The sequence below is a fragment of the Ostrinia nubilalis genome, chromosome 2 (assembly GCF_963855985.1).
Source record: "Ostrinia nubilalis chromosome 2, ilOstNubi1.1, whole genome shotgun sequence".
Taxonomy (NCBI): Eukaryota; Metazoa; Arthropoda; class Insecta; order Lepidoptera; family Crambidae; genus Ostrinia; species Ostrinia nubilalis.
In genome coordinates, this window is record NC_087089.1 from 3,426,346 (window position 1) to 3,454,178 (window position 27,833).

The 27,833-nt window shown below is 36.5% G+C and overlaps 2 protein-coding genes across 2 annotated transcripts in view; one reads left to right on the top strand and one right to left on the bottom strand.

The window, feature by feature from the left end:
- Positions 1–25,419, bottom strand: part of LOC135079755 (fizzy-related protein homolog) — a 42,699-nt gene extending 17,280 nt beyond the window's left edge. Inside the window, exons 1-2 of the mRNA XM_063974364.1 lie at positions 24,882–25,419; positions 7,773–8,050 (exon numbers count right to left, since the gene is read on the bottom strand). Of these exons, the coding sequence (XP_063830434.1) occupies positions 7,773–8,050; positions 24,882–25,023 (420 nt within the window). The 5' untranslated portion in view covers positions 25,024–25,419. The remainder of the gene's footprint in view (positions 1–7,772; positions 8,051–24,881) is intronic.
- Positions 25,420–25,864: 445 nt separating this feature from the next.
- LOC135079782 (RNA-binding protein 45-like) lies at positions 25,865–27,638 on the top strand. Its single transcript, XM_063974385.1, has 2 exons — positions 25,865–26,019; positions 26,098–27,638. The coding sequence occupies exon 2, from the start codon at positions 26,126–26,128 to the stop codon at positions 27,545–27,547; it is 1,422 nt and encodes a 473-aa protein (XP_063830455.1). The 5' UTR covers positions 25,865–26,019; positions 26,098–26,125; the 3' UTR covers positions 27,548–27,638.
- The last annotated feature ends 195 nt before the right edge of the window (positions 27,639–27,833 follow it).

The following is a 27,833-nucleotide window of genomic DNA, read 5'->3' on the forward strand; positions in this document are numbered from 1 at the left end:
AACCTCAGACGGCAGACGCATAAAAAGCTAGAAATCCACCAAGTAGTGGCTAGATCGAGATAGTAGATTGATTGGTACTATAAATGAATGACAGGTCCTGTGACCTGCCGGATCCGCAAGCAGGTCACGTTGGGGGAATGCAATAAAATTAGCGAGTTACTGCAGAGCACAGACTGTAACCTTTTTCAGACAATGCAACGTGATATGAATGTTAATTGGAAGAGGAAAAAACAATTTATTTACAAAAGAAAAGATTCCACGCACTCGTTTGATGTCCAGATAAGATTTCATAATTGAGATAAATGCCTCGCGTCATCTGGTCTCAGATTTTTAAGATAAGTTACAAATGAGTTTAGATTTTTACCTTGGCACATCACGTTTTTTTTAGAACAAACTTAAATACTGATGGGAGGCCCCACCAATCCATGCTGATAGACCACTTGATCTTCGTTAAATCAATTTACTTAGCATTGTCAATATACGTAACCCTATCGGGCCTCGTCCGCAAAAAGCGTTTACAAACAAAGAATTGTGTAAATATAGTTGAAAAAATTAAGTAGAAGCCTCTTGCGAAATTCCCTCGCGTACCAGTAGATGTTGTTTGAGTAAACACAGCATGTTGAGAACACGGATACCCACTTCTGATGGCCGGTCAACGGCTGGTGATGGCACGGGAGCTGCGTATGCGCAGCAGACAGAAATTTAACTCGTGCCATTAAGATTTTAATGCTTTCATTACAAACCGGTACGAGACACTAAAAGTGCAGTCTAGAAACACATAAAAAAATTCATGTACCAGTTTTTTTCATTTACCAAGTAATCTAGACAATAACGAGTCAAAAAAAGCTCAACGAATGCAAAGTTTTTTATTAATTTGCATATTCCACCCACGGGATACACTTTTTTCTGTTGCAAACAACAATAGCAGCAAACGAGTGTAACCGAAATACCAAAGGCCAAATCTAGGCATAGACCGCGCATAACAATACCTAACCTGCCAATAAAGGATAGAATCGCATTCTAGTGACGCGACAGTCATGGCTGGGCGTGCGGTGCGTCAGTCAACACCGCATGTCTTGGATATGAAACCCGTCCTGTATCAGATAACAATTTGGACATTTGCAATACGAATCGTAAATTGTATATGTCAATCAGTAAACTTTCAAGGCATTGTCATCACAAAAAAGTTATTACAGCCACTTAGGTGCCAGAAGCACCAAGGTTACTGAACGAGAAACTCCGATCGAGATGTCTCAGAAATTAAAAGAGCACCCACACAATAATCCCGGAACGTGACTGTGCAGCAATGGATGACAATCTGAGACATGATCTAGATTGTAACAACAGTACGGCAGCCGACGTGTGTCCAAAAACAACCACAAAGAAATCGATTTCATGCAGCCGAAAGAAAAAAGACGATGAAAAAACTGCACTCGGACAAACTGGCGTAGAGAAACTTACAAATCATCCCCTGGCAATGACCGAAGTCTAGACTCAAGACTAAACGACCAAACTTTATCAACTTCGTCTGATGCTTGATTCTGCGAAAAAAAAACTGAATAATAACGATATGATGAGCAAATACGATTTATCATTACACCGTCTTTTTTACCATTGGCCATTTTAAGTGTTACTTTGCAAATGCTTTCAGAGATCTAATGTGTTTGAACATTTTTAATAATTACAGCAATCTCAATTCGGTAGGGGCTAATTAATACTGCGTTAACTTTTTGTCCATTTGATGATTCGTGATTTATGTAATATTATCAACATATTTTAATGTTTCATGCAAAAAATAACATCGCATTATAAGTTTTTATTTTTTATTTTATTAATTTACTACATCAGGCCACCTGCACCATGGCGCTAAAAGCTATACCTACCATAAATATCTTCTTTTTCATATAGATTTCTAAATGACTCGTAAAAATCATCAAGAAATATAATCCCACAGGATTAATCGTAGACTTACGTGATCACTGCACATTTTAATCCAAAATACCTCCGCTCAACTGAGGAGAGACCAATCAATTGCGTTTTAGCGTGAATCAATTGGATCTGCAGGCATTTCTATTTGCTGCGATTAGCATCATAAGCCAATTTGGGCCGCAACTACTTTTTGCATCTGTGCAAAAATACGTCACGGTAGAAGGAGTTTCGTGCGTTGAAAATTTCAATCACGGACACTCTTACCAGAGCTGGTGTTGGAAAAAAATCAGCAGTGATACCATCGGAACGTTGAACCCTAGACTCGCACGCATTGTGATGCCCAGGCGCAAAATTTGTAAATTGCAAAGTGTCTAGACTTTTATCCGTTCAAGGACTCGCGGCAAAAAGCATTGGATGACGCTTCGATTCGTCGCGCCTGCGCATTTTCAATGCGGCGATCGTTTTAATATAATTGCAGGCGATATCAAAGCAGGCGCAATCGCACAAATTATATTATTGGCAATAATCATAGCGTTGATAGATTCAAATCAATGACCACCCGGACGTATGATTTAGAAATTATGATGATTGCATACTATAAACTTTGGCTCAGGTTTAATGAGTTCATTTGTTGATGTGTAATTGATTTTAATTTTAATCTGATCTACAATACTTCGATGGAACGGGATGGAGGATAAGTCTATCTGTGAAGTTAATCACCGAATAATTTTTCTAAGTAAAAAAGAGGCTGAGGCAACAACTTTGAGCCTATCATCCGATGTAATTGGCACAGTAAAATAACCAACCGCGACGACATAACGATAAGGCAATTTTAAGGCCGATCAGAATACGATCTTTTCCCAAATAAAAAACGCGGTTCACACACGGATTTATGTGGTGATGTACCGGGAATGGAGGCACGTTTATGTGCATTTGGATATAATTTGTATTCAATGCATAATGCAAGCGTAATCCAGTGGGTGGGCACACTCGAAACATTTATAGAATTACATGAATAGATTTAATAGTTTTTTTGCAGACTTTTGAATTAATTTACGAGTACGATAGACGTCGAAAACGTTTTAGAAATTCGGATTCGTAGTTGAGGATTCACAATTTATGATAGCACCAGGATGTGTTTGTGTGATTATAAAAACAATAGTCATAATATCCAACCTTTCTAATTGGACTTTAATTCGTCGATATATTTAATTTCAGAGACTAGATACAGGTTTTCTGTGTCTGTATTTAATTGTGTTAATTTATTTACGATCATAATCAATCGAAAGATCTATAAGAAATTCGAAAAAACTGCAATAAAACAGTTATTATATTTGATATTTTGGGTATCATGTTTCTCGCGTGCAAATTTCATCACCTACAATATTGATTTCATAAAAACTGAATCTCATTTGAATATTTTTAATATTAACGCGATCAGTGTAAATAATCTCCAATTTTATGTTTGGGTAAGCTTCAGCTGGGTCCATTAGGTAACCTATGACCGCAGTGTAATTTCTTGGGTAAACCTTTTTTTGTCCGTGTTTTGGAACATTTTAACCCGTTGACAGCGCAGCGCACGCATTCGGTCGTGCACAGCCATCATCGCCGCGCGCGATCTGACAACCGACTAATGCACGTACTGGCCAGTTTTTTGAATAAAAAACAAATAATCTTGCGATACAAATAGGTTTTTTTTTCTTCACCGATAGGGATTAATGTGCGGAGATAATTAGAAAAAATTGGCCAGCTATTTGTTGATAGGTTTTTTGAACGGGCCATTCGTTAGGACGGCCGAGTGAAGATGAAAGGCGAAATGATAAAGCTTTCTTGTAGGTATTGATTGAAAAGCTTCAGTCATGTTGAAACTTGATGATTGAATAATAAAAAAACTAAATTCGCATGTGTTGTTTCTAAAATTGAATTGGTAATGTATGTATGACGATGGAAAAATAAAGAAAATATAAATAAAATTTTCATATAACGGTGACCGATACAGTTCGAATATAAATTTTAAATTGAGCCAAATCCGAATCAGATTTCATAAAATCCGACGCAAACAGCAAAATGTAACCGAATACACAAAAAGATAAGCGAATCCAACACAACGTGCATATCGAATAATGCAAACGATTTGTGTGCGTGTAGTTTTTTTTTAAATAATTTATTATATTAGGTCGTTGTCACCGGGTGAGTGATGTCAGACGGACAGACAAATGACTGGACACAAATTTGCATTAATAAAAAACAAAGGTATTGTACCTCTACGTAATGGCCGACGAAAAAAGCTGCAAGAGGATAAAACGCGAATGTCTCTAAACAAGATTTGCATTCAAGAGTGTTTTTACAAAAAACCGGACAAGAGTGTATCGAACTCGCACATAGGGTTCGAATTAAGTCTAGAAAAAAAGAGAGTTAAAAAAATCTGGAGACTGCTAAAACATTAACTAGAAAAAATAAGAGAGAAAAAAAAACTGGTGACTTGCTAACTTGGTAGATCATTTTAACACCTTTTTATTGATTTTATTAATTAATAAATCAGAAATGTCTTAAAGACACTAGCTAAGTGGATCGTAAATAATAAATTATTATTGACGTCCTTGAAATTAGAAGAAATATTCTGTACAAAGTCAAACAGTAGCAGACGCAATAATGACTCCAATAGCACCCTTATTTTAGACAAAATAAGATTAACTTTGTTTTGCAACTGCTTAACTGCATGTCTTTTTGCGTTTAAAAAATGTAAGATCCCTAAAAATTACAATTTAGTTTTTTCCTGCGTTTATGAACTTTAATGTGTTAACATAAAGTTCTAACCCAAACAGTTTTTATGGCACATTTTGCTGTAATAGTCACAAATTAGGTAGGTCATACGGATGTGAGAACCTTAGAAGTAATTGTCAAAGCGGATGTCCCCGATCGGGACTCCTAAAATTTGCATTTTGAATGCCCCTTTATTTCCTATGATTATACTGTTCTGTGATGAACGTATTATGAAGCTTAATGACTTCTACTTAGAGTAGCTTTTTGTAAATTAAGTTTTTGTTTTCGGAATACTGGTTTTTCAGTTTGTTGTTATAATTAGCGCATCCTCATTGGCACTTGTACGCTAAATTCGGCAACAGTGATAATTGCCATAAAGAGCTAGAAAGCGTAGACTTTGCCTTTTATGCGAAAATAATGGTTGTCGCAAAACTATTGTTGTATAAAATAGTATAATAAACTTAGTAAACATTATACGGGATAAGGCGAAGCAAAAAATCGATTATATTTTTGGATAAAATCATCCTAATGGAAACAACAAAAATAAAACCTGTAGGTAGGTACTATATTCTAAAGAGATAAAGCTATCAAACAGTTTGTGATTTGGTTTTCAGAGCAGTAACTCTGGATCTGGACTAATCTTTTTCTTTTTTTAATAATTACACAGCGCCAGCTAGCCCTAATCTGTAGTTCTATCTAATCTGGAGCTAAGGAATCAATTTTGAAAATTCTTTTACCAATTATTCCCTGAGTAACACATAATTAAATCGCAGGCGAAACCACGGGCAAAGGCTAGTGTAAAATAAAACGCAAGCCACACAAACGCGATCAAAACAATTGTGGCGAAATCACTGATCAATAATGCTGACATTGCTATAAGTGTCACACACCGGTCTCTGGTTACAAACATCGCCGACATGCGCATGCGACGTTACAAAGAACACCGATTTGGCAACCGCGGAAGCCGCTGGTGTCGTATGTATGACGAATTAGATCACCTAAGCGAGTTTATATTGATGACACGTGCTTCAATTAGTTGAATAATACCTAATTGTTACAAATACGATGTTATTAGAACGACATTAGCAGCTATGAAAACTATGAACGCAAATTAGTAGTAACTATTTAAACGTAGAATCATCATCGGATTTTTTTCTTTCTGATGGAGACACCATTGAATTAGACATCAATGATGAGCTCAGTCATCATTACCCAAACTAAGAATAGCCACACGGTTTCCTAGCTGACCAAAAACTACGTCACACTAACTTCTGACCTATTACTATGCCTTTGTGTCTTAATGAATGCACAAAGGAAGACCTAGAGACTACAAGAATACGATTGCGGTCACATAGTTTCTGTCCTTTTCTATGTAAGAAGATTGACATGAAATAGCTGCTGAACTGACAATAAGTTACTTGGATTCAATATCCAACAATACCTTTGAATCTTCTGATAGAAGACTCAAGTGACACACCTTGAGTTCTGTAACTTTACATGACCTAACTTCGATATTTGCAAATGTCCTTATTCTGCTTTAAGATAACAATGTGTACAACACTAATCTATTCTGAAGATAACATTCCTGCACAGCTTAAATGGCTATCAGCCAAAACAATGCGACAAGTCCGTGCCTCCTAGGGAGTAAATAGCCCTTCACTACATCAGATTAACTTAAAACTAAGTAAAGGCTGTATATCTTCAGTTTTAGCTCTGTTTTAAAACTAGCCCATAAGACAAAATGGGAGAAACAATCGCTAAGCAATCAAATGCGTTCACACAATGCAATACTCATAAAAATTTTACACGTAAAGAGGTCTGACACTTGTATCGGTGGTCCGCGACATTACAAATACCATATGACCGGTAAATATCTTCAACGCCATTTGAGCGCACAATAAAACCCAAATCCCGTTGGCTGCAATAAGTTTCGTTTTTAAGGTCCGCACTTACCACCGAAGATACTGTCAAACCCGCAATGTGGGCACATTAGGTTTAGTCTTTACGCCACATTATGTCGCAGATTGGCAAATTGAATTTCAAATCGTCAGGGTTAAATGCGCAGGTCAAGAGCCAATTACTAACGATATTGAGCATTAAGTTTCCGTGTCGCACACGTATTTTAGACCACTTTAATTTTACTGGAATTATAAATGCAAATATTCCCAATAAACTAATTCCGATCGGCAATGAAGGAGATCCGGGCAGGTACATCGAATGTATTGGCACCGTCAATAAAACCCTTAATAGCGACGGAGAAGAAATAAAAGCAGCAGAAAACCAAAACGCATTTCGTGATGTCAATGGTCTTCTAAATAACTCATCAAAGAAGATGTATTTTATCTCCAAATACATCAAAATGTAAAGCCATAAATATTATGGAGTCATCAACAAAAGGCACACTGAATTTGAGGTATTTAAACGAGAAGATATTTATCGAGTCACTTCTCAATCTGCATAAAGCTCAAATCAAAACTGCACAAAAAACATAACGTTGTCGATGCGAGAATCGTGCGATTTACTAATAACGCGTTATTCAATTTCGTTTATTGCCGTCCAATAAAGATTGGGGTGCAATTAGACACAGCAAATATGCAGATATCGCACATCGCCGATTCATTTTACAGTCTCGGCTAAAATACGCTAATTAGACATGCAGTTTTTTCAAAAGCAAAGGAGTTTGAGTCGCCATTTACAGCGCAAAGCTTTTATTCCTTTGCTAATGTGGTGGCTTTTATTCGAGCAATGCCCGCAGTGATTAGTTGTTTGGATCGAATTTAAATTGATATTAGCTCTTCAATCACTTTGAAGACAGAAGTGGACCATTTCAGTCGATTAATGACGCTATAGGATTTGACGATAAAACTTAGCTCCTCTAAAATGTAGCAATGAAAATAAAGTACGGACGGCAACATCGGACAATAAAATTTAGTTCCAAAAGAGTGCCTTTATGCATTAGTTGATATTTTAGATTTTCCAGAATATGAATCGTTATTGGAAAAATCAATTACATTGACTGAGACAGTTGCTTTACGGTTAAACATGATGCATATAAGAAAGACTGAATAAACTTTGCTTACCTCTGAATTATGTCCTGGCGCTCTGAATCTGAACACTGGTGGTGAGTATGCTAACGCTGCCTTAGCTGCCGAAGCCAGCTGGACCGCTCCAAGCGCTGCTCTGCTGCCTTCAGCACATCCTGGGGGTCCCCTTAGCTCATCTATCTCGGCTCCAAGCAGCTCATTGCGGAGTAGGCATCCGTAGGCCAAGTGATCTCTTCCACCACCAGTACCATCTGTACCGGTGCCATCACCGCGAGCCTTCTTAGCTGGCTGGTTTTCTGTGCCGCTGCGGATTGCTGGAAAGAAAAATATCAAGTTGTTAAAAAGGGCATATTAAAGAAAGAAAGAAATGTTCGCGCACGCGATGGTCAACATATTAAGACTGATTAATGAAGTGAAAACAAAACAAATTAATAAGGAAACAATTATGGAAAAATCGCAAAATATTTCAAATTGACACATTTATTTTGTTGTACCTAATTAAATAAAAAATTAGATATTGTTTTAATTTAATCAACTTCACGCGATTCATCGAGGAAGTATGAAGGTAATGAATCAAGTGAAACTATGAGTATATGACACACACCTAACAACAAAGCACAATAAAAAATATTTAGACGTGTATGATAACGTCAGATTTAACTTTGAACCCAAACATTACATTATTTGCAAATACCTACACATTTCAAATACAGAATATTTATAAATAAAAGCATCGACAGACCGCAATCAATCCATAAATAACTATTTTGGATACGCACGAACTGAGGCGTGATCTGTCAAAACCATATGCGCCGGCGCGTGCCGTGTGACTCACAATATTACGAAAAAAATACACCGTCGCTTATATTTGACATAATGACAATATTTAGACGGCCAATATTTAATGCGATAGGAATTAATGTGATGTGAGGATTAGCGAGGATAACAGGTCAACGCTTTGTCAAATTATTCATATCTGTGTCTAGATTTTCTAAAGATCTGTTTGCTTTTTAAGTCAGACAAAAAATATAGGTAGGTGGGAAATATAAAATATTTAAATTCTTTCAAAAGTTCATCAAACATGAATTTTAATGAACACCTCAAAGCATGCATAAGATAATATTTTAAATAAGTAATACATCTCACGCGAAATCACCAATCATTGTGTTGGATGAAAAGGATACAGGATTACAGGGCCATCAATTGCCTTTACAAATTCGCGTAACATAACCAAGGATATAATATTTTAGGATAAGTAATCGAGCCCAATAAGAGAAAGGATTCGTGAGTGACAACATGTTAATGGGGAAACCACCTTGGCTAATGATCCTCAGTCATCACTGTCACGCGAACATATGGACTGACGATTCTGCAACGACCTGGGAGAGATTGCCAAAAATACATCCCTTTTCAGTACCAACGCTAGAGCTATAAAGTGATTCATTGGACAAGTATAATGCTTCAAGTGAATCACTGAAGGTAAAAGGTATTCTTAGATATGCATATTTGTTCAGAGAATCCATTATTGGTAGTGCCTGCACAATTAACCACAACTGTGTAGATAGGTATTACATTGAATTTAAACTTGAATTTCAAACTAAAGATTAGCGACACTAGCGACTAGCTAGCAACAAAATAATGTTGACAGAAATAACTTGAGAAGTTATCCAAATACTCTTAAGCTTCAATAGAAACAATACAAATGTAAATTGATGACTTAGATAAAAGGAAGCAGGTGCAAGTCACGTCACGAAAAGACCACGATAGAAAAACCAACGATTGATATTTCACCGCATGACGTAGTGACCCGTCAAATGGGTCGATGCACTAAACACCGGGCGGACATCGGAAATGTCCGAATTGCATTACAAAACATTGAATCGATTGTCACAACGTCCGTGGTGTTTCCGAGTTCAATCACTCGCCTTCCTTCCCGAAGGACACCCATACAAGGCGGGGCATTAGCGCTATATTTGGCGAGCTACGTGACAAACCATCGGACGAAACGCCGTAATTAATTCAAACCATCGCCAAATTTGTAAGCACACCGGCGCGGATACGAATACATGCTGAATTTCAAAGTAGTAAAGTTGATTTTGCACTCAAAACTAACTTTGAACATAACCGACTCCTGCAAGGCCTCCACCTACATGGACTCAGCCCACATCCAATTTCTGTATGTAACTAACCGCAATTGGTCCGAATTGATACTGGTCTAGCAAATAGTATAAAACTAGTAGACAGTTTACTGATATAGTTTGAAAAGGAGTTACTGTCGAGGCAAATATTTGAAGTGTTTTTAGAAAGGTAAGATAGGCAGGTCCTAAATCAATGGTAGAGATAATGACTATCGGGAAGTATTCAGGGTAAAGTGTGTCACCACTCCATGTTATCGCGTTTTAGTCAATGTTTCGGGAATCGTTTTCCATTGCGCAACACAAAAACATGGTTTGACTTTGTCGAAGGTATGTGAGCTTGTGTTGAAATTCCTTTCATTATTACAGTAGCAAAAGTTACTCGAGAAGCTATTTACATAATGAATAGTTAAAATTCGATCCATAGAAAGGCTTCCAGTGCCAATTGAGTACACACAGTACTGAACGTAATAACTATGCGGGCTTTTTAGAGGCATTATGCATTTCAAATGAGTTCTAAGTTTATTATACTTATAAATCATGATTCAAGCCGGATCTTACAACATCTTGTTTTAGTACTTAATGTATAGTAATCAAGGGAGATATACGAGCATACGTGTCTATTTTTACCCTAGACGTTTTCAATAGCTAGAACGCTTGAGGTAATGAACTAATGACGTGTCAATTAAGTAAAAAAATATTATTTTAAGACCGACCATGGGAGACAAACTTTTTTTTTTGTCGCGGTTCTTGGTATCAAACTACATCTTTATCTCTCAAATAATAGTTTTTCTCAAAAAATTGCAACAGACAATCAGATAAGCAGATTGAGGGATTTCATAGGATATACGTATTTTTTAAAAAATCTACCACAATATCATCGGAAAAGCAAGCGTCAATATCAAACATTATAACGCATGTGCAGCAAAATAACAAGCGTGGCTATAAACTCAATGGTTGCCTGACCTACATTCGCAGCTAGATTGCTGTAACTACTATTAGCACTATAGTACACTCTACCGAGTACCGACCAGTTTTACTGTTACTCGTACTAGAATACTTCGCAGGGCTATAAAAGTCCTTGCTACCTTTATAGATTAGCGAAGATCTTATATGCCCGTATCATGTAATAGCAAGCAAATAAGCAAAAGGATCAAGAAAAATCTTGGTAAAGATTCTATAACAGTTTCAAAATATCAACATTCTTCGAATAAAACACTAAAACATCTTGTTTTAGGTAAAATAGGAGCTATTTTGCTACAAAAACGTACAGTCTGATGACCCATACATGACATAGTAACTTCAATCCTATTCGTGATATTTTATTAAATTCTACCCATTTTATTAACTTGACATGTCTTTACAAGTAGACAGACACTTGAAAGGAATGCGTCATAGCTTGTTATGATGTCAAGTTACTGCTAAACTGAGTATATGTCCAAGAGAATAATATTTTGTACCTACTTGATAATAATACTAGATTTGAAGTCACGACTACATCGGAAAAGGAAAATAATTATACGCTTGATTTGAATTGACTTGTAGTCTTCACAGATTCACACCATTCGACCAATGATAAAATAATTATCTGGCTATTTGTAAGGAATGGTGCAAAACAGTAAATAAATCACATTTTATTAATTTACTACTAAACAAATATGACCACTTATGACTAAGATGAGCCCCATCAAAATACATATACGTCTAAACACAGACTTTAAAATCGTAAAAATCTAAACGATTGGGACTTGTTACGACGTATTACAATAATGTTTTACGACCATGCACTCATCGTTGCTGCACAAAAGATGATAGTTTAAACAGCTGGGCTGATTGCAGCAACTAATTGCTTTTGCAATCCGTGCGCTGTTTCTGTGCAGCTTCGTGTCGATGCCATTTCCCCGAGAAAACACCTAGACTTTCCAATTGGCTATGTAGATAGTCTAGCTAGGTCAATAACGGTACCCGCAACAGCGAATGCATCGCAAGCAGGCTTATGCATCTTGCACTGGGAACGAAAGTTCTTTAACCTTGCCTTATCGGGAATAATTAGGACCTCAAACAAAATACCATTGTTCGATTATCGCGCTAGTAAACTTTCATTATGCAGTTATCGAGCCCTAAGTTATCGGGTGACCCGGCCGATTGTTAAGAGAACGCATTCAGACAGTAGCAGTGAGTCATCCAAATATTCAATTACAAATGTCCTTTTATTGAAGACTTCAAAATTATTTATAGACAACTCTTTATCATTGCATAGCATAATGTAGGAAAGAATACACAAAAACATGATAATTTTTCCAACACTATCCTGAAATTCTCTTGAGAATTTTTCTCCGGAATCGGCGCACTTGAAAAGACAAACTTCACTATCTAGTGCACGTATTGCATCCAAAAAGGTTTGTTTGCTGCATTTATCGCGAGTTATCGCATGCAGTTTGCAGAGCAAACAACCGAGCACACGTTTTGCAAGTTCACATTGAGTCAGTAACTCAGAAACTAATCTTGGATTCCGAACGCGGCTAAGATTTACCGAGACAGAAAGTGAGCTCATAGTATATTTAAATTGAGCGATTCTAAGTTTTTCTATTTACGTTACAAATAGAGATAATATCAGAAACTGCATAGGTCCTATACTCCTATCCCATTAAAAATACTAGCAAACAATGGGGACATTGTTTTCGTTGCCATGACGCGTGTGGTGTCTTTTTTTCACTGGCAAATGGACGTTAGTCATTTCACAGATGGCTTTCCGTGGAAAACTAAAGCAAAATTGTTTCTGATTTTACATAACTTTTTCAGACATGTTTTAAAAAGGCAGTAGCAGTTCATACAAAAATCCCGAGCTGTAATACCAGAGAAGTGTTTCTTTATTAAAAGCCGTGAACATGTGAACGAATAGAAACAGTAACTGACGCAACGTGAAAAACGGAAAATAAAGGTACGAACCCAAATGCAGTGCGTTGAACCAACGCCACCGAGTTTAGCTAATGAAGATATGACTCACAGATCCGACGACTATGTTACTGCCCACGACCGAAATACTCATTTCAAAACTACAGGTAATTTTATTTTAATTTGAACTAGTGACTGGAAAGAAGAAGCTCCGTGTGTCACTCGCTTAGCCCATGACGTTAATAAAAGACTGGAATGACCAAACAGGATAATAGGGATCTACAGAAATAACTAAACTGTGTACATTCAAATGACAATCGAACAAAAGGCAAACGTTTGCGGTGTTACAAACAATGCTTGTAGGTACAAAATAATGAATTCATCGTCACGGTGTTAGGCATTAAGTAAAATGAAGATTCGTGAGTGCATTGAACCAAAAACGTGGATCATTACTTAACACATAGCCTGCGTCGTGAGCGAATCGCTGCTTTTTGTATGCAAAAGCTTTTTTTACGCAACACAAATAGTATATTATGTTGACGTTTTTGCCAGCGTTACCAACTGCGATAGTAATGAGCTAAGAAAATCAATTTTATTAATGCAAGACAAAAAACGTGTATAATCAATTTAAACACATGCATATAGGTATAATCTAGAAAGGATCACGAACGAGCCTGTCAAAGTTCATCAGACATAAGACGCGGATGATGATGTCAGACTGCGAGTCCTGTTGACATCTATTGATCACCAAACATTGTCTGCGATCGGCCTAAATTCAGCACTTTGACAACTGATTTATGTCCCGTCTCAGGTGTCAAGTAAGAGACATTACAAAAAACTGTAGCGATCGCAAACGCAGAACAAATAATGTCTGGAACATTTATCATCCGGTTCTAAGCCGTGTTGCATTGTCTGTGACAGTACCTAAAAAAGTATGCGAAATAATAAACATATCGTGATTGTATTTGCATGTTATGGCTAGGTAAGAAGAACAGTGCGATCCATCTAGGTGACAAAAAACTGGAGATGTCAATTTTTGGAAGGAGAACAATCTATTATTGGCAAACAGAAGGGCGTGTGTCTGAGAAGTGTAAACCAGGCGACAGAACAGAAGTGCGTGTACCATAATGAGGCCACTGCTGTGGATACAAAGCTAATATTTGAGAAACATGGCTATTGTTTGCCGTAACTGTTTGCGGCTAGGTGCTAACCGGTAACATTCAGGCTTGCGCAAATCCTACAGGAGACCCTGTAGAAACGCTAAATTGCTTCAAAGCTGCGCACAAATACAACATAAATAGTATTCATAGCACTTCAGTGCTTTTCCTAAGTCGTTTCTTGAACCTACTTTCGTCGTTCGTCTAAGCGCCTTTAGAAATCTCAGAGAACAGTTACTCGGCGTGGGATATTCAAAACATTGTTCTGTAAAATGTACTTGCATGCATATTAGCATGTTAAATTATAAACAATAAGTAACAGCACTGACAGTTGTGTAATAAGTCCTCTAAACTTTTACGTTTTTAACTTAGCGATGAGCACTTTCAAATTGAATTTAGATTTACAAAAAAAAGAAGATGTTACGATTAACAACAAAAAAAACTTAAAGTTTTTATTGAGTCATAGATCAAAAAACTAGCATCAGATCCAAAGATAGGTTAGGCACAGACAAGTCAATAAATAAAGCTACATAAGAAATGGCATTAAGATCTGCGCCCAAATACCGACGACATGAATAATGAATGTTCGACAATATGTAGTTGTCCTATTAGATGTATCGGAGCTGCAGGTGATTTGTGGGACCATGAAATAAGACTTCGAAAATGAGCATGTCCAGACATGTCTGTAAAATGTAAATCTAATGACGAAAGACCAAAAACGCATATAAAGATGATATCATGCTCTAATCAACTTTTGTGTCTGCCCACAAACATTATGGGAATGTGCAGAAATAAACGTCAATAAAGTGATCGAAGTCGGAGATAAAATAAAAAGTAACGCCGTGGGTGTAGTTTTACATTATTCCTTTACGTGATGCTAACCCAAAATATTGGGATCGTTTGCAACACTGTTGGGGAATTATTGTCGTTATTGGTCACAAAAGTAAAACTTATGGTATTGACTCAGTTGATAGGTCCGTTGAACTTCCAAGAATTGTTTGCGAAATTTCCTCGAGTGTCACAGGGCGTTGCAATGTAAGAATAAGATCAGCTGATTCAACTACTGAATCATGTAGGCCTCAAATCACGTTCTGATCGAGTTCGTGCAAATTCCAAGTCGCGTATACATTCGCATACAAATTCCAAAAATAACATTAGGTAATAAATCCTTCTTATGACATCACTACAGCTGATCTTGGGTTGAAGGCTGGTCATTGCCAAACGTAGGTGTACCAAGCACACTAGTACAGTCCGTGTCTATAGCAACTGGCAATTTTTGAAACCAATAACGCGGAATAACATAAATACCAAACTGTTTATATCTCTGGTGTTTAGAGGATACCCAATTACCCACCCATATTTGATTACAAAGTGAAAAAATGTTTGGGATATTGATGCATTTTAGTCTCTTATTAGGTACATATTTTTATCTCTTTTTGAGTTGATTTTTGTCAAAAGTTCATTTCGTACATTGCCAAACTCTCTTGGCGCAGAGTATACATACATACAGCCAAGTGGAAACCTGGATTGGCCTCAATAAACATTTTTTCTTATTCCAAGCCAAACAATAGATACAGAAGTGTCAATATAAACACTTATGATGTGTGATTACCATTTGAAATTCTAATTAGTTGACAAGGTATACTTGGCACATACAGCAACTACTAATTTAGAAGTATGAAGTCATATTTTTATTTTTTATGCCATGTGTAAAATAAATAAGAAAATAGACTACAAGTCTACAATATTAGGAATCTAATCTAGTAAATCAGATAGCACAGTTTGCAGTGAAACGATTGGTCACACTGTCAACAAAACGCTCGGAATGCAGGGGATGTGTGCTTTTCGATAAATATGGAAAAACATCACTTGCACTGGTTTCGTCTTCGAGTGCTAATTTGCCAATTGCAAATATGCATCCACCTACACGTGGTATACGTGTGTACGTGTTTATACAGCTGCACGATGGAACGATTGCGGCAAGTGCAATATTTGGTTAAGACAAAGATGGATTAATCGCACCTGATAAAATTTTCCTTGTCGATAATGAGCAAGTGTGGGATAACCCCTTTTTTGGATAATTTGTCTTTTTGTAAGCAAAAACTAAGCGAGCGTAATTTGCGACGCGTTTTTTGACTCGCGTAATTTACGCTACTTTTGATAGTAACTGTGCGAGTGCGACGCAAATTACCTACGCCCGTTTGGCCTCAAACAAAAATTGAAAAAATTGTTTGAGCAAACTGTTCCCATTTTGGTTAAAAATAGCGAGTTTTAATTAGCTCATAATTGAAAAACAGGCAATTTTGATTTTTGGAGGACAATGTATGCAACAATCGGTTTGAGTCTTATCAGGCACATGGGCTATGGTTCCTTTTTTGCCATTAGGATTATCACCATATAACTGACAACTTTTCGTTGCCTACCGAGTTACTTTGACCAGGCTGTTATCAATACAATCTAGTCCGCAAAAATTGGAACACATTACAGGTGCGGACGCTAGATTAATATGATAATGACAAATAATCGAAATGTCTACTTTTGGAAATAAAACGCACTTCAGACGGGCGCAGTAATTCCCTGATAGCGATAACTTATCGGGAGGTGAGCAAATTGTTCTGGGTGTTATTAGGACGATTATTTGGAGTAGGGTTGGCCAAATGTTTTTTTGCTGGAGACGAGAAACACATTATTCTCCAAACATTGTGGTATTTTGTGGCTTGTAGTGTTGTAATAGGTGCGATTTTGCAACAGAATGTATATTCTGATGCTGGTCATTGTAGGAATTTAATATTTACTGCTATAGTGCTTTTTTTTAGATCTTAGTGCTTTTTTCGGCACGCGTGCGGATCTAAAATCACGCTGCTGGTTGAACGCACGCATGCGGATTAAATCCTTACGCGTCATCACAGGAAAAAGGTAACTTATGTTGTCAAATATTTTTTTCTTAGGGCACCATTAAAATTTTGGTCAAAAATAATGTTTAGGAAAATGTGCATTTTTTAATACCTTAGTTCTGAAACTAAAAAGAAAACATCAAATGGCAAGACTGTGTGTGACATTACATTATCTGTCGAAGCACACAGGTTGCCGTGTTATCGTACATTGCATTTTTGCACATTAAAATGAGATAACGTGTAAAAATATTTTTCCGATACTCATTCTATGTAAACATGATTTGCGAAGGTCAGTAATCAGAAATGCACGTTTTGCGCTGATTAATGAGAATAACTAAATGATTCTGTTATCTTTAAAAGTGTAAAATGGGCTAGTTTTAAAAATTAACTTCGAATTTTCCTAATAGCCGCTATTGGTTACTTTGTATTTTCGATTAAACCTACTAATGTTACAAACCTGAAATTTTGTGAGGAAACAAAGACACTTATATGCCCGTTTTCACCATCAATCCCTAATTTTGATGATGATTGATGGTGAAAACAGGCATTACACTAGTTTTTCGCAGGGGAAGCATGTGTGTGTGATTAATTCGTTATAACAAGGAGAATGATTAGTAAAAAATTCTGCCAACACTTACAGAACAACTAGTCACCAGCACATCAGCCTTAATTTTGTTGCAAAATCGTCCCTAACACAACTACATAAGGTGTCAATGTTAAGCTTAATGTGCCATCAGTTAAACAATTTATTTGGAATACTCGTAATTATCGAATTAAAATATCCAGTGCATCACGCAGATTAGATACGCGTCGGTTTACGACCAATTTGCTTGACGTTGTAATGATCGTGATACCAACCGATTTAAAACACATAAAAAGCTTCTGTATAATCTATAAGTGTTCGTTATTAGCACCATAATTTGTGTTTATTTTAATACTGGCACCATATTTATCGATTTGATGATTTTCGGTTTTGGATGATTCCTATTTGTAAAGGTCAGTTTCCTTCAAAAATAAATTTGTCGAACCATTAATTTTCTTAAATACCTTGAAAAAAATGGAATCGCCTAAGGTGGGAATGAAACCCACTTAGGTCAAATTAGGTAATTCGATTTCACAAGTTATTAAAAAAATAGTTTGAGGTGCGACTCTTACGCTAAAAAAAAATATCCATGGATTTCATCAATAAAAAACCAGGCAGATCTTTCTTCATATCACGCCATGGACCTGACAGCCCTATTAATGATCTGTTGATTTAAACTAAATAGATAGAGAGGCGAGAAAAGCTTTTATCAACATGTGTGTAATACAATATAGAAAGCGGGCACGCTCTAATAACGCATTATAATTTGCGCCATTTCCAACTCAAACACAAAGCAATAAAGTTTTACTTGCATTATAAAATATTATGAACTATCTGAGCGTACGTCGTCATATACTTTGGGACCGTTAACAACTTTTGACTATTAGCTAAGGTACCTAATTACTCTGAAGGCAAATGAGATTTTAGGAATTCAAATAAAATGGCGTCATTAGAATAATGCACGTTCCACGAGCATAATGCATACTAAAAGCCCGCAATGACTTCTAGGGGCAAATGAACTCATCCCGTGATTGGTATAATGGGGACCGATTAGCATAGCGCAGGGTCTTAGGGGATCCTTTTAATAAATACTAATTGACCCCGGGTCAAACTTTTTGCAATTAACAATAAATTGGATCCGCTCATTAAAGTTTACGAATCGGCGTCGTACTCCTGAAAAAAATTGCAAAAATCTGGAAAAAAAACTGCAATGGCGGCGCCTCAGACCGTGACGTTCGATGCACTGATTAAAAATTATCCCTAGCATAGTTGGGATGCTCACTGATTGGGTTCGCGCACGCTAAGTAGGTATGCGCGGGCGCATACGAGGTGAGCTACCGATGGCCGTCACGGTTGAGACGCCTCGCCAGAGGGCACTAGTCTCGAGATATTAATTAACCACGGTCCGGGGAATGCTTGCTTATTGATAGGAAATTAATGCTGCAATACGGCCAATAAAAGCTCTTGGGAATAGCAAAGGGGCGATGGAGTAACTTCCTAGTCTTGCAAGTCTAATTGGATAATCTCAATAGTTCTTCTTATCTTCTAAACTTCTAATTGATTTTGTTGCAGGTCCTGGTCGAATAAATTTTCTCGGGTGTTGATCTTCATTGAGTTTTTCTGAAGTAAATCAAGAGACACATTGGTCGATGACCAAAATTAGAAATTGAACCCCAGGACCAACCAAAAGCATAACTTTAGTGATCGCTTCCCTTCTTTCTGTTTCATTATTTCTTATTGCCATGCTTAGCTTTATGCTACATAATCAGTGTCATGCCTTAATGCAGCAATTCATTTATTCAAATAGCAGTAACATTTGCTATGCAGTTTTTCTCGTCTACCTTCACGTAACGGTGTTAGGTTCATCGCTCTATCTTCGCTTCCCTTCGTTTAAACCACAATTGGTAACGGGATCCACAGACCTTACTTCATCTGACGTGACTGACTCAGCCAAAGCTTTTGAAGACCCTTCTTTTTCTTCTTAGTTTTAATGGCATTCAAACCACTTTATGGAAGTTATTGGCAATCGGACCTCTTTGACAGTTTATTTGTGCTAGTGTTATGTGGACTTTTGAGGAACCACCGGTTTCAGGAGACACTTTTTTGTCTGTTGTCGTCATTTTCTAAGTAGCATTCATCTAATTTTCTACTAGGGAAACTTTGTTCTTTTCGTAAGATTAATTAGTGTAGAATTTTGGGAATATTTGAATAGGTTTAGTTCCCTATTAATCCTAAGAACCATATCGGACGGCATAGTAATAAATAAGTTGTTATTATGCATTGCGCCCCATCTATCAGTATCAGTCGAGATTTGTACAATGACCAGCAAGCGTAATAACAAGAGCTTTAATACAATAGGCTTAAGGCAGAAATTATCATTAAGCTTTAGATGGACTGTATGATTAAAGTGAATCCGGCAATTTCGTTGCGACTCGGTAGATCTTCTAGCCTTAAATGGATCGCTACTGCTGAGTATCATTAATCATTCATTTATGAGTTATATTTTTAATATAAATATTACAAAAAGGCAAAGTGCGTTTGTTTGCAACTTTTTGAGTTTCGTTGGAGGTGAAGCAAATTGTATAAGTAAATTATTGTATAGCTGTTTTACTCAATATGTTTTACTCAATACAAGTTATGTTAAACGCATTTCAAATGCAAATACGAATAAAGATTTTATTAATTTAATATTATTAATTTAATATTGAGGGCGTTGATTAAATTCACAATTAATACTATCTAATAAATAATTTGAACGTACTGTTTTGACCGACTGATGACCGAAGACAGAACGAAATTAGCGCAAGCAAAGCCACGTGCACAATTTAGTGTTCAATAAATTGGGTTATGTGCACATCGCCATTGACTTTTGATCCAAAAGCAATAACACGCGATTGCTATATTTACTATCATGCAAACATCACACTTGGGATGTTTTAAGTCGACCAGAAATAAAATATGCAATTAAGATAACTTTGCAAATGAAAAATTAAAGCTTAAGGTCAATTTTGCTGAGGTTTTTGCGTTCTTAATGAATATTTAAAACGGTAATGCACATTACTTGTTAGTACTAGAGTCCTAAATATTTTTTTTCACGGTTGACTTAGTAAGACACGCGACTATAAGTAATCACGACTTTAGCAACCCTCTTTTAGGTAATAATAAATAATATTAATTACAATTAGGGGCACAGTATACGACCTTTGTGGCACGCGAGCGTACGAATGTTTCAGTCTATGAACATTGGATGGATTTTTTGCACGTTTTACTTATGCTCATTATTTCAAAAATATTAATGCATCCGATTTTAGTATGCGGCGACCCTTTTAAACGGATTTGTTGCATTTAGAAATACTACTTTTTATGTAAAAATTGAATGGACAGTTTTATGTTAGCATTATTACTGCTAGTACTGCAACTACTAGTAGGTATTGGCGTACTGTATTTTGTGAACTCTGGGATCTCTTTTTGTGACTTCATGTTTTGTCTCTAAAAGTAAAAAGCTTTAACGAATTTTTGACTATTACAAATGGACGTTTTTGTCTAGTTGTCCATAAATTCGTCATTTCGTGATGTAACTTACGAAACTATTTCAGGAACATCTTTTTTATAAATAGAACTATGATGTCATGTTATAAGGTAAACCTTTCTTTTATGGAACAACTGCTGGATCCAATAACGACCCCTACATGAATTCTCAGGTGGGACACGTGAAAACTTGTGCATTTGATACCAGTTTATTTCTTCTTCTTCTTATTCGTTACGCTCTTGGCAGAGCGGTCGTGGTCACGTTGAGGCGTTGTTCGCATCGGTTGTATAGGCGGATACAACTCTCCGCACGATCTCCCGCCATCTCTCTCTGTTGGCAGACTGTCTGGTGCAGTCACTTACGCCGTCTCCCACTGGCGATTTCACTTGGTCAGTCCAGCGCATTGGTGACTGCCACGCGATCGGGTTCCTTCGATGTTTCCTTAGACGACCAGTCGTTCTATGGAGTTGTCATCCCGCCTTGAGACACATGTCCGAAGTATTGCAGTATGCGCGACTGTACTACGGTTGATAAACGCTGAGTGACATCGAGCTCCTGGAGTATGGACACATTGGTACGGAACTCTGTCCATGATATCCCGAGCATCCGAGTTTATTTAGGACATGTTAAACTTGAGTGAAAAAAATAAACATGGTTCTTATAGTCGCAGTCAGATTTAGTCATGTCAGGCGTCTAAAAACTTGAGTCAAACACCTAGGTAGGGTGTGCCGGTCACACCTTACCTAGGTGTTTGACTTAAGTTTTTAGGTGACCTAAGTCGTTGCAACCCACGCGATGGGAGTACCCACGCTTTTTCTATGCAATTTTTCATATTATATTCCTAAGCATTTATAAATCTTACGAATGAAGTCATAGTAGAAATTAAGTTGGTATAATATTCTTTGTCCACATTTTAGGTACAGTCACCAGCACATTACGTATAATTTTTGTCGCAAAATAGCGCCTATTGCTCTTGCAATAATGCATAAGATGTTTAAATTTTACTGGTAAATGGTGTGCTGTAACTTGCTGTAAGGCTGTAGTATTTACGGTGCTCCTTATACAGACGAGAGCATATCAGACTAACTTTTTGTTGCAAAAACGCCCCTATTAAAACTGAATAAGATAAAAGTGTTTAGAAAGAAAGAAAGAAAACAACTTTATTTTGGCAACAACAGATTCAGGCAACAAAGACATGTACACAAAAAAAAATTAACTAAGTTGCCAAAAAAAGGTCACCCACTCAGGAACATGTTTAGCTTGAGGTGCTTCGTCTGTACAGTCAGCGTCAAATAGTTCGTGACATCCAAAGTAGCCAAAATGTTCGCAACACGTCTTTGTTACAATCGGAATAAGATTGTGTTGTCAACTTTTTGGCCACTTTGAGTGTCACGATCACGAACTATTTGACGCTGACTGTACATACGGAATCGCTAGACGTCTCACTCGTTTTCCAACTAGAAGTCAAACTTAACCGATGCCAAGCTCGGCTGGTTACCTATTTTAATAAGGTACTACGCCCCCAACCGTGACGTAGTAACTATATGAATTGCAAATACGTACTTTGTTTGTACGGGCACTGATTTAATCGCCTTTGTTAATTTTGCCGTAATTATCTGAGAGCATGGACACTCACAATCTTGGGATACTTTTAATTGCTGTCTTGCACAATACGATGAAGAATTTCGGTAATTAGGTACTATAATGAGACAATGAGAGCTCTATTATAATAAAACGGACGTTTTTATATCTCGAAAGATTTCGTAATACATTCATAGTAGTTCAATGAACGTTAGTAACATTTTGTTAATTTGGGCATGTGTAGGAGTATTACTTTAGAGTTGGAACAACTAGCAGCAGGGAGCCCGCGACGTCGTCTGCGCGTACGCAGAACATAATAAAATAAAAAATATAATATTGTGTACAGGTAGGTAAGTACCTGATATTATCAGATATAGAGTTTCGGCCGTTACAGTTAATTTAAAATAGCATTGTGTTAGAAAATTACAAAAATAGAGTGCTGTCGGCGGGCCTATCATTACGGCCAAGAAAATGGTTGAATCATTGTCATTACTTTTTATTAGGCAGTAGCCTGCAAAAAGACAATAAGTTAGAGTATTGACTCATGATTGATACGGCTGTATTATTTCATTTTTATTAGCAGACTATTACTGGACGCAATTATTGGGTAGCACTTAAAACGTAATGTATTTGCAATCAATTGTAAAGACTGAACAACTACCTTCTGGCAGTTTTTGCTGGGGATTGCCGATGGCGGTACCTAAGACACCCCGCACACTACAGAGTTTTAGTCGGCCGATAGTTGGGTAGGGCTGTTAATCAGTGAACAAGTATTTAAGTGCGCACGTAACATCGATTTGGTATCGGCTGATTCTTCGTACAAATTGAAAGCCGAGCAAACTATCGGCCGACTAAAAGTCTGTAGTCTGTGGGATGCCTAACAAAATATAAGTAGCATAAATGACGCGACGGCACAACAAGCTTGACATTGAATCTCGTTCTGTTGTTATAGATTTTGCAACAAACATGTAGTTTAATGTGTTTTACACAGGGTGCTTGCTTCTAAAATTCAGCTTCTTTCCATCTCGCTCATACACATGACTGTAATTGCGGGTCCAGAGAGAAAGGTGATAGCACCAAAACAGTAATTACAAAGTAGGGCTTCTGTCTGTATAGCACCGAAATAAGCATAAAAAGTCGCAAAATTAGCAAAAAATACACACAATAATGTTTCACTAAAAACATTTAAAAAGACCTTATTAAAATAACACATCAATGGAAACCTGATCCCTAATGCAATTCATTCACAACTATGCTAAAACAGCAAAAAATGGGACAGCATAAGCAATCATAATCAAAAGTTTTCATCGATAATACCTAAATATTGTAATTTAACTTAGTTTTAGTTTTCAAATCGACTAAATAACCTTGAAAATGGTTGTTCGCTCAGCACAATAACTGAGGCGTAACTAAATTTAAGCACAGTACTTCTTTGCTTACATTGGTAGGTGGCAGCGAAATCACTCCTACTGTATATTTTGTGTACTGCATAATCAGTCTTCCATTAAAGTATTTTTGGATTACATACAAGTTTTAAAAAGATAATCCCTGGTAAGATGAAAATTATGGTCCCATGGATAAACATGTTTGTATAGTAAGAAAATGTTCACAACATGGACTAATTTAAAATTTCTAACTTCAAGATTATCCTTTAACAATTAAATAATATAAATTTTGTAATAATAAAATTGGCCAAGTTACAAACAAATCCAGTTGTATTCAATATTTGGCCTAATTTGTAAGTAACAGAACAAGTTTGGGTAAGAAACGTTTATAATATTTAGTTGAATTTATCAAAATTACCAAAATTGATTTAGTTAAGATATTTCATTCAATAATAGAAAATAATATAACCTATATTGTAGCTAATTATTCTTAAAATTGGAAATAAATACAGATATGAATCATGTAAATAAAATGAAATAAATTTAAAGGAGACAAAGAGCCTGCATTAGCTGAACAGGAGCAAAATTTTGATTACATTCAAATATTGATTACTACCCTCTAACTCTGAACACCCTATAAAATTATTTTAAAATCTATTCCTTGTATGTGATGTGAGCGAACTATTGGGATGAAAATTTCACAATACTGTTTGTAAAGAATATAAGCATGTGAAAGAAATGCTGATATTACTAAATAAATGCATCAATCTAGTAAATTCAAATTCATTTAGGAAGTTTTCCACAATTTGTAAATGGTTCGGAGGTATGTAAATATTTTAACCAAAATCAACAACTGTTTGGGCATACCTCAGATTTATTGTGGTAGATCGTCATTCCAGTTGACATAAAAATAGTTTAATAAGTCTTCAATTAAAACAGTCCTGCAGTTTACTTGAAATTTTAGAGTGATTCACTTGTTCACTTACCTTGAAAGCTGGTCTGCCAGTTATTCCCCAGCCGGCAAGGAATAAACCTGTCCATATGTTCTGGCTGCACCAGCACTGGCTGTCTCTTAGTCACAGGGCTGCACTGCTGCAGTAAACGTCTCTCATACGACTCACTAAACATTGTGCTTTCAGTCCAAGTCCCACACACAAACTGAATTCAATAATACCTCTGCAGAGGGTAATGGAAGAATGAGACTAGATTAATTTATCGGGTAGCCTGTCAATCGAACATGCTTCGATGTTTGTATCGAATGGATAGTACTATCGCGACGACACACCAACGAGTGCTATCTCTTCGGCTACTGAGCACCATTTGACTACGTTTGACACGGTCGATAGCGTAAGAACCCAAGGCATCGTACACAGCCTGATAGTGATAAAACAATAAAATCTTCACTACTACATTGAACTGGGCTATTTAGTCAACGATTATAGTTACCCAATTTATCAGTAATTTAACTCCAAACCACAAAATTAGAAATAAAATTGATCGAAATACAATCTCGAAAGCGTGACATAAATAAACAAAGTGTTGCCACCAAAAAAAAAGATTTATTTGAATAAAAACGGTTGCTTTCACTTTTTCTTCAAAATTAAGTTTTCGATTTTGTACAATATCATTATCATCTAAAAATGGTTATAAATAGCATCAATTTTGTTAAATTTTTACCAACTTACCTATGTACCCGAGTAAAATTTGTACCCGAGTACATTAATGATTTTCCACAAAAGAAAACTAACCTGAATCTGAACTAGTGAATGATATTTTTATAACCGCTTATTTATTATTTTCATAATATTAAATTATTTAAGATTTTAAATGAGAAAATTTCTAATATTTTCATAATAAAGTTTTTAATGGTTCGTCTCCTTATAAAATATCTGCTCGACGACAGTTTATGCTAGATCAATAATCCAAAGCTAAACAAATTAGAAAAAAAAGAAAAGGTGTGTCAGTGTCAGGTGTCAAAAAAATGATTACGATGTTTTTTGTGTGGTTTTTTGCAATTTCGTTGTTGATAGAAATTAATATTTAATAATTAATTGTATTTAGTTAGTTATTTGCGAAGTGCAATTCTAATAAAACGATATACCTTAAGCCCAGAAAATCTTTGAAGTAAAATCTTTTCTAAATCGTTACTTCTTACTTCAACATAAACATTTTATCATTAATTATATTAATCATTGTCTGCAGTCTCTTCTATTACATCTAGGATAACAAAATGGATTACCGGCGTAAAAGTAGCCGTAACGACGAACCAGCCCACGACACTCCATTACATTCTAGGCTGTTCATTGTAACTGAAAAAGGGGTGACTGAGACCGATCTACGGGACGCTTTTTCACGATTTGGTCATATAGAAGACATAAAAATACCACGAGACCACCATACAGGAGAGTCCAAAGGTGTAGCTTATATAAAATACTTTAAAACCTCTGATGCAGCTGCAGCTATTGAGGGTATGAATTTTAAATCACTCCCAAACGTTAATCGTCCAATAAAAGTAATGGTTGCTGCAAATCGCTCAGAAATTCAATCAGAGGACCACAATGAAGACAAATTTAAGCGAATATTTATTGCTGTTCCAAACTCTATGAATGAAGAAGAGTTAAAAAATGTATTTTCAGAATATGGCCCTGTGGAATATGTACGGATGCAAAAGGATAAAAACGGCGAGTCAAAAGGATTTGCCTATGTGAAATTCAAATTATTTTCAGAGGCCGCTAGAGCTATTGAAGAGTGTGCACCAAAATACAGGGCCATTTTTGCGCAGCCGAAAAGTCAAAGACGTCCTGGTCCTGAAACATATTTTGAAAGTAACATTGGTCAACTGACTGCTTCCACAATGAATATGACAAATTCTCTTATGTCTGCAATGAATACTCAGCCTGACGGCTATACCTGTGTCAATTTCATGTGTAATCCTAATATCAGCCAAAACCAAATCAGAAAAATATTTGACATTGTACCAGGAATGACTAGTTGCCAATTATTTTTTGACTTGGTTAATAATTGTAGCAAGGGTAATGTCGCATATTCAAATCCTGTCTCAGCTGCATATGCTGTGAAGAAACTACATAATTTTGAATATCCTCCAGGATGTAGAATATTTGTAAAACCAAATTACAATAAATTTCCACCCGTTGAAAAAGGTTCCGAAAGCATCTCAAATGCATTTACGAACTTGAAAAATGCTATCTCATCACAAGCAAATTCGTCTTCCCCTGACTTGGTTCAATTAGCTGCAGCAATAGCAGAAGCGTCTAAATTAATTAAAAAGGCCGCTGCCGGTGTGACTGACGATGAAATACCTGACGGCAACGACTTAAACTATTGCAGTGTGTCGCTGCCACCACGACAACCTCTAGCAGACATTGACAGTACGGTTGCTAAGAGGTGCTTTTTGGTGTGCAAACCTCAGCCTCCTCCGCTCCCTGTTTTGCGTGACATTTTTTGCAGGTTCGGTGACCTTATTAATGTGTATACATTGCCCGGAAAAACTGTTGGTTACGCTAGATACGCTTCAGCACAAGCTGCAGACAATGCCATCAAAACTCTGCACGGAGCTGAGGTTTGTGGTGTTGTTATGAAGGTATTAGAGGCAGAAGAAGCTCCCCCTAAGAAAGTGAAATACGATCACTGACAAGCTAGATGACAAGGACGAGACGAAGACATCTACAGTACTGTTCAATTAAGACCAATGTAGTTTTTACTAATAAACTTTTTTACTATTACAGACATCTTTTCAAACTTTCCTATGACCCAAGTTAATGTTGACTTTTGTCTATAGGCAGGTACACAAACAACTAGGCTTATTTGACACTGGGCAACAAAAATTACAATATTTCCAAAGATAGACAATCATTAAGTGTTAGGACATTCGGACATACAAAGGACCTTGCATCCTTGATGATGGATATAGATTGACA

Coding starts and splice junctions, on each gene's coding strand:
- LOC135079782 (XM_063974385.1), top strand. CDS start 26,126: ATGGATTACCGGCGTAAAAGTAGCCGTAACGACGAACCAGCCCACGAC.